This window comes from Arachis hypogaea, chromosome 12, assembly GCF_003086295.3.
Source record: "Arachis hypogaea cultivar Tifrunner chromosome 12, arahy.Tifrunner.gnm2.J5K5, whole genome shotgun sequence".
NCBI lineage: Eukaryota > Viridiplantae > Streptophyta > Magnoliopsida > Fabales > Fabaceae > Arachis > Arachis hypogaea.
Genome location: NC_092047.1, coordinates 32,942,807 through 32,951,391, shown reverse-complemented (window position 1 = coordinate 32,951,391; position 8,585 = coordinate 32,942,807). Strand labels below are relative to the sequence as shown.

The following is an 8,585-nucleotide window of genomic DNA, read 5'->3' as shown; positions in this document are numbered from 1 at the left end:
TAGTGTTTTCATATATTTAAATTTTAAATTAGATATGCTAGTTTTTCAAATGCATTATTTTCTAATTCTTTATTTTGAATTTATATCTTAATTATTAAATAATGAACATGATTCAAAAAATTGGGATGTTACAATTAAGTTGATAGAAAAAAATTTATGAAAAAGATATATTTTTATAGTTTTTAGTATGTTTGATAAACTTCTAGTAATAAAAGTAATAGAAATAAAAAAATAAAAAATATCATTTTCGGAAAGATACAATTTACATCTTTTTTAAAAGATTTTTTTCTTAAAAAAGATATTTTTCATATAATAAATAAATAAATAATATTTTTATATTGTTATACCCAAACATGATTAATACAAAAAAATCTTTTCACATAAGATATCCAAACATAAAATTATTTTTACTTTTTTATAAAATCTTTTAAAAAAATAACTCAAAAAAATTTATTAGAAGTTCACCAAACAAATCCTTAGTTATATAAATGCTTGCTTAAATTAAATAATTAAAGGTTCTTAATTTGTGAGTATCATGAATGTGAAAAGATTTAACAAATTGAATAACTAATAAAATATTAAAAATAACAAATATCAACGATTTATTTAAACAAATAAATAGTACAAGTGATCAAATTGAAATCTTCACAACTTGATTTATTTTCACAACAAAATAAATAGAATCACCCCAAAGAATTATTAAATTCATAAAAAGGAACCTTCTTCTAGAACTAGGATTCCTATTCTCTTATTGTTTTTCTGATATACTTTAAATTAGCACACATTTTCTCTCTATGAGAAAAGTTTTCTTTGATGATTGGAAAATTCTTAAAATTATTAAACCATGAATGCAAACGAGGGAATTTCTCAACTTCTAGAACCTTCAATTCATTCAAATATTCTGTAGTTACAAGAAATTTGATCATTGATCCAAAAGCTATGTCCACCATATTAACAGTGTCATCACCACCAAAGAATAGTTTCTCATCAACCAATAATAAGCATTGATCTTCAACATCTCTTGGAAGTTTTTGGACCTTCTCTGCAGCCTTTTCCATCTCTTCATCATCAGCAATGTCGACGAAAATCAATTGTACAACTGTAGGAAACTTTATGCATTACCCCAAACATATATATTAATTCACACATCTAGTCCATGTACTATAAAGTTACTAAATGCTTGGACATATAATAAATTAGAAAAATATAATACACATTATTGTAAATTAATCATCTTAGTAGGTAATCTTGCAAGAAAATATATTAGTAGACTATTTTGTTTGATATTAAACATAAAAATATGGCTTAATTAATAAGCAAGATTTTGAAGACCATGATTACGAGAAAATTAGGTCGAACTGGTCAATTTGATACAGTTAATTAGAAATCGACTACTAGATCAGTCCAATTTAAGATAAAAATTGTCTGTTTGGTAATGAACTGATAAAAAATTATTATTAGTTGAATCAATATATTTTTTAGCGATTAACTAATTTAAAATATTAAATTACAAAAAATTAAACTATATAATTTATACATAAATATATTATTTTATTGAAAATGTTATTTGTACACTACTTTTCAGCCATCAATTCAGCCACTCTCACTAAAATACACTAAAAAATACGGTTACATATAAGAATCAGAGCTAATACACTACCTTCATCGTGTCAAAAATCTCGTCTCTGCACAATCGCAATTTCTTTTCCTCTCTGCCGAGAGGGTTCCATTGCTTGCACCTCACTTTTCTTCTCTTCGATCGCGCCAACCTCACTCCTCGCTTTCTTCTCTTCTCCACGCTTCCCTCTGCTTTGCTTCGATCCCGCAGTTCACAAAAGCTCTTCTCAGCGCCGTTTTTTGGTTCTTATTATCTTAGGGTTTTGATTATAACTTTTGATTCAATGGAATCCATAAGCTCGAATGATGAGGTTCGTGTTTAATTTACTTCATATGTTAATTTTTTATTCTTGATTTGATTTTAATTTTTTGATTATCCATGTTTTATTCCTGATTTGATTTTAATTTTGTTGATTATCTAGTTATGCAAATGCTACTAATTTGGCTTATACTTCTGATATGTGGCTTCATTATATCATTTAAGTCATTTTACATCATGTACGTTATGTGATTACATCTTGAAAAATTTATGTTATAAATTTGTGTAATGAGAAAAATGTTTAGCTTCTGGAGTGGAGTCAAATTGGTAGTTTACATGTTTAAAATTTCTACATTTGCTTAGATCAGATGATGATGCTGATTCTATGAATGTGTGAGGGTTTAGTTCTATATTTGACTATTGAGTTTGATTATCTTGTTTACTGAATTTGATTATATTCAGGTTCAGTACTATATTTGACTACTGAGTTTGATTCCATTAATCTCTAACTACTAATTTGTCTTGTAGAGTGTTTTTATACCTGATTTGATTTTAAATTTCTGATTATCTATGTTTTAGGTTGTTCCAAGCATAGGAATGACATTCCCCTCTGTGAAAGATTATGAAACTTTTTATACCAATTATGCAAAGAGGGTTGGTTTTTCATGGAATATAAGAACTACTAAGTGGAATCAAAATAGACAGATTACATATCAAATCTTAGTATGTTCTAAAGCTGGTTATCAAAGATCAAAAATTGATCCACTAAAGAAGACAAATCTAACTTCCGAGCAAAATTGTAAAGTTAGGATTATTGTGAAAAAGGACAAGAAGCTGGAATATGTGTTAACCTTTGTGAATAACCAGCACAATCATGTTATTAGTCCTAGCATGGCAAACACTCTGAGAAAGAATAGGGAACTAAGCTTGCATGCCAAATGGATAGCTGAGATCAATGATCAAGCTGGTGTTACAATGAGAAACAGATATCAGAGTTTAGCAACTACTGCTGGTGGCTATGATAAATTGACTTTTAATGAGAAAGATCTTCGGAATCATGTAGCAAAAAGTGTTAGAGTCATACAAGATGAGGGGGATGCGCAATCATTAATGCAGTATTTTCATAGGATGCAACAACAAAACCGCAACTTCTTTATGAAGTTAAATTGGACGAGCAACATCTCATAGAGCATGCTTTATGGGCTGATGCTAGAAGTCGTGCTGCTTATGAGCACTTTGGCGACGTTGTGAGCTTTGATATGACGTACCTAACAAATAGGTACTACACCACAATTATATATTTCAAGTTAATTATATGTACTCTGGTTTTTGTATTTGATGTATAGGGATAGGTAGAATAGAATGAATTTGCTGTTGTTGTGCATGATATATTGAGTTTGATTATGTACTCTTGTTTTTGCATATGTTTGATGTATAGGGATAGGTAGAATAGAATGAATTTGTTGCTGCTGCTGTGCATGATATACTAAGTTTGATTGTTTGATTATGTACTCTTATTTTTGCATATGTTTGATGTATAGAGATAGGTAGAATAGAATGAATTTGTTGCTGCTGCTGTGCATGATATACTAAGTTTGACTGTTTGATTTAGTCAGTTTGATTATGTACTCTTGATTTTATTATAGGTATGATATGCCTTTTGCCTCATTTGTTGGGGTTAACCACCATGGCCAATCATTGCTACTTGGCTGCGTTATTCTTTCATGCGAAGAAGAGAGTTCCTTTGTTTGGTTATTTGATTGTTGGATACGATGTATGGGTGGCAAGCCGCCTATTGGCATATTAACGGATCAATGCAAAGCTATGCAAAATGCCATTGAAAAATCATTGCCAATGACACAATATCGATGGTGTATTTGGCATATCTTGAAGAAAATTTCAGAAAAATTAGGAGCATGCAAGCAATTTAACGAGATTAGTGCTGATATGACACATATTGTGTGGGAGTATAGGTCTAAGGAAGCATTTGAGAGCTCTTGGACTGATTTTATCAATATATTCAGTTTACATAATAATTGGTTAGCAGGTATTTATGAGTTTGATTATCTTATATCTACTGTTTGATTATTCATCATTTATTAATCAAAATACCTTACAAGTTTGATTATGCCCATTTTATGGTTTCAGGTTTGTACGAAGAACGTGACAAGTGGGTCCTAATTTTTCTTAGTAATAGTTTTTGGGTAGGCATGAGTAGCACTCAAAGGAGTGAAAGCATGCATTCATTTATGAAGGGCTACCTAACCTCAAAGAGCAACTTGCAACAATTTGTAACACAACATGACAACTGTCTTGTAAATAAAGCTCAAAAAGAATATGAATTGGATGCTGCCAGCTTCAATACTATTATCCCTTGTGCTACTGCCTCTGCTATTGAAAAACTATTTCAAAAGGAATATTCTCATGCAAAGTTTAATGAGCTTCAAAAGGAGTTTAGAGCAAAGGCTAATTGCTTTTCAACAAAAGAGCATGAACAGGGATATATTGTTACTTACAAGGTTATAGAAGAGATTGAGAATGGTGATAAGATGTTTGATTCTATGTATGAGGTGTTGTTTGATTCTTCAACTTCAGATGTTTCTTGCCAATGCCATCTTTTTGAGTCAAAGGGAATCTTATGCTGCCATACTCTTTCAGTCCTTGGTCTTGTAAGAGTGAAGAAATTGCCAAATAAGTACATTCTTGATCGGTGGAAGAAAACTTTAAAGCACAAGCACATAGCATCAAGTGTAGCCATGATCCAAGCCGTTTAGATCCCGTAAAGAAACGTTGTGATGAGATGTGCAAGTAATTTTATAATATTACTGAAGTAGCCGCTGCATCCAAGGAGCTCACCGAGACCGTACATCGTATACTAGACTCAGTTTGGGTTTTGTTGGTGGAACCAAAGGTTTCTTCAATGGATAATGTAGATAATCAAAATTTGAATGAGGTAGATAAAAATGTAAATGATTTAGAGATTCACAACCCCCAACAAGTATCACGAAAAGGTCGTAGGCGTAAGAAAAAGGCTTCAATCTACTGTAGAAAAAATTGTTGAACAAGGTAGGAAAAAGCATACAAAGAATGTGAAAGAGAGATTACAGGCAAGTTCAGTGTTTGATTAGTTTTATTATTATTGCTAAGATGCTTTATTATCACTTTATTGATTGCTATTTTTTTTTTTGTTTTTTAGCCACTTGTGGAGTTACCTTCAGAGTTGAGCATTACCTCTAACTAACCATATGGCTTTGTATCCTTGTTGAACTCAATGCAACAAAATCACCATTTGAAAGAATAATAGTTTTATTTCTTTTTGTAATAGATTTATTACATGTTGCAATGGAACTCTTGCATTTTTTTCCTTTGTAATAGATTTTTGTAACCAAAATTAGTTTATTGCTAGCTTCTTATGTTACGTAACAGGAAGTATGATTTTGCCTAAGCTTAAGTTTTCAATGTTCTCTGATGGTGCAAGATCTCCTACCTATTAAGAAGCTTACTTTTTTTAAGAAAAGTTTTCAGTAAACGTGTATAATCAAACTCAGTAGTCGAATATAGCACCGAACTTGACTATAATCAAACTCAATAAACATATATAATCAAACTCAGTAGTCAAGCACTGAACCTGAGTATAATCAAACTCAATAAACATGTATAATCAAACTCAGTAGTCAAATATAGCATTGAACCTGAATATAATTAAACTCGGTAAACATGATAATCAAATTTAGTAGTAAAAAAATTGCTAACATGATAGTCAAATTCAGTAGTAAAAATTCAGTAGAAAATTTATATAATCAATTCTTTTCCCCTCGATGTGTCCTAAATTTTCTCGGACTTTTTTTCTTTCATCTCCAATTATTCTTTCTAAGGTTCCCGTCCCAACATTTGCATATGGACTAACTTGGGAGGCTCCTAGTTTTCTTTGTCTTGGTGCTTTTGCCTCTTTCGGGGTATCCAAAGCTTTCTTTTTTTTTTTCTTTCTTTCCTTTTTATTGGCAATCTTTGGGAATTGATAACCCTTTGCTAGCTCCAAAATATTAGTTCGGCAATCATTTTGTGGGCATAGAAGTATTTGCATGATGATATTCTTCCTTAATCTATGGCAATCATCCTGTTATTCAAATCAAACTATACACACCAAACAAATTCAACAACCAAATTCAGCAAGCAAAATCCAATGAAATTTACCAAATAATGCACATGTTTTAGAAAGAAACTTACATTAGTCCATTGTGACATGGCTTTGGATGGTTCCCAAAATTCCATCCATTTCATTACAAACAAACCACAATCATGCAAATTTGGTTGTTTGGGTACGTCCATATATTCAATTGTTGGAGTTGAGGGGGTTTGAACATATGCAGGATCCACAATTGCTAACATGTTGTCAAGATAACTTGCCTATTAAAAAATGTCATAAAATTGTCAAAGTTATATGATAATCAAATATCAAGACCTAAATAAAAGTTGTTATAACAAAATAAACTTACAACATATTGATCTATTTCATCCTGTTCAACAGTTTCAGATGTGAACAACGGGTCGAGGACGTAAAAATTGTTATTACAAACATCTAATGCATATAACCACCAATGACGGTTATAGTAAAAGGGTAAGAAAATAAGTTTTCTTCCTCGCATCTTAATTTTATCAAAATTAGGGATCCTAGATATGTCAGCTGATGTATAACTCTTCCCACCCTGCACATCTTTATAAAAAATCAACAGCTGCAATTAGAATCAAATTGGTCATAAATTAGAATAGAACAAAATCTGTCAAATAAAAAAAAAGAAGAGATACATAATAAAATTTCTTACCGCTGGGGTCTGAATTCATGCAATATATATCATTCTTGAATCTTGTTTGTGGTGACTCATTAAGCATGCATGAATAATAGTTGACCACCTTAATACAAGCAAAGCAAACAATTAATAACCAAATAATCAAATTCAAGAATAAAATAAATACTTTATACTAAATAAAATATTTCGTGTTACTAATCCAATTATCTATTTCATTTCGTGGCTTCATTGTTTGTGCATTAGTCCTTTTAAGGAAGACATTGTGCTGGTCACTAAATATTGCCACAATCTCCTCTTCATCTTTCCTTTCGTACATCACCTACTCGTATAATTTTTCACTCATATTAGCATCTAACATTAATTCCTCAACAATTGGTTTTGACACTTCTATTGGCACATCTATTGTTTGATTTAGGGATGGTGTCTTTGAACCCAACACTTGTTGGGTTGGAACATCAATTGAATCCAAGGTCATAGGTATTGGAGGTATTGGAGGTGTTGGATGGTGCACGAAATTGTGATTCGCACTTTTCACAACTCCGCACAACTAACCAGCAAGTGCACTGGGTCGTCCAAGTAATACCTTACGTGAGTAAGGGTCGATCCCACGGAGATTGTTGGCTTGAAGCAATCTATGGTTATCTTGTAAATCTCAGTCAGGAGATTAATTATGATTATCAGTTCAAATTGCGAAAAATAAAAGAGCATGAAATAAATACTTGTTATGCAGTAATTGAGAATATGTTAGAGTTTTGGAGATGCTTTGTCTTCTGAATCTCTGGTTTCCCCCTGTCTTCCTCTTCACGCACGCAAGGTTCCTCCTATGGAAAGTTGTGTGTTGGTGGATCACCATTGTCAATGGCTACCATCCGTCCTCTCAGTGAAAATGGTCCAGGTGTGCTGTCACCGCACGACTAATCATCTGTTGGTTCTCACTCATGCTGGAATAGGATCCATTGATCCTTTTGCGTCTGTCACTACGCCCAACCCTTGTGAGTTTGAAACTCGTCACAGTCATTCAATCCCTGAATCCTACTCAGAATACCACAGACAAGGTTTAGACTTTTCGGATTCTCACGAATGCTGCCAATGGATTCTAGCTTATACCACGAAGATTCTGATTAAGGAACCCAAGAGATATTCATTCAATCGAAGGTAGAATGAAAGTGGTTGTCAGGCATGCGTTCATAGATTGAGAATGGTGATGAGTGTCACGGATCATCACATTCTTCATATTGAAGTGCGAATGAACATCTTAGATAGAAACAAGCGTGTTTGAATAGAAAACAGAAATAATTGCATTAATTCATCAAGACACAGCAGAGCTCCTCACCCCCAACAATGGAGTTTAGAGACTCATTCCGTAGAGATACAATGTCAAAATGTGAAAAATGTCATGCAGTCCAAAATAAATCTCTAAAAGTTGTTTAAATACTCTACTAGTAACCTAGGTTTACAGAAAATGAATAAGCTATGATAGATAGTGCAGAAATCTACTTCTGGGGCCCACTTGGTGTGTGATGGGGCTGAGACTTGAGCTTTACACGTGCCTAGGTTGTTTTTAGAGTTAAACACCAGGTTGTAACCTATTTTGGGCGTTTAACTCCAACTTGTAACCTGTTTCTGGCGTTTAACGCCAGAATGCAACATGGAACTGGCGTTGAACGCCAGTTTACGTCATTTATCCTTGAGCAAAGCATAGACTATTTATATATTGCTGGAAAGCCCTGGATGTCTACTTTACAACGCAATTGAGAGCGCGCCATTTGGACTCCTGTATCTCCAAAAAATCCATTCCGAGTGCAGGAAGGTCAGAATCCAACAGCATCAGCAGTCCTTTTTCAGCCTGAATCAGATTTTTGCTCAACTCCCTCAATTTCAGCCAGAAAATACCTGAAATT

The 8,585-nt window shown here is 32.7% G+C and overlaps 2 protein-coding genes across 2 annotated transcripts; one reads left to right on the top strand and one right to left on the bottom strand.

The window, feature by feature from the left end:
• Window positions 1-740: 740 nt before the first annotated feature.
• On the bottom strand, window positions 741-1,666 carry LOC112729948 (glutathione S-transferase U8-like). Its single transcript, XM_025780075.1, has 2 exons — window positions 1,661-1,666; window positions 741-1,109 (listed from the first exon to the last, which is right to left on the bottom strand). Exons 1-2 carry the CDS (start codon window positions 1,664-1,666, stop codon window positions 741-743), a joined length of 375 nt encoding a protein of 124 aa, XP_025635860.1.
• A 235-nt stretch (window positions 1,667-1,901) lies between these two features.
• Window positions 1,902-4,650, top strand: LOC112729946 (protein FAR1-RELATED SEQUENCE 5-like). The gene is made up of 9 exons (XM_025780074.1): window positions 1,902-1,928; window positions 2,456-2,947; window positions 3,004-3,140; window positions 3,223-3,228; window positions 3,315-3,320; window positions 3,418-3,423; window positions 3,523-3,747; window positions 3,850-3,923; window positions 4,025-4,650. The coding sequence occupies exons 1-9, from the start codon at window positions 1,902-1,904 to the stop codon at window positions 4,648-4,650; spliced, it is 1,599 nt and encodes a 532-aa protein (XP_025635859.1).
• Window positions 4,651-8,585: the final 3,935 nt, after the last annotated feature.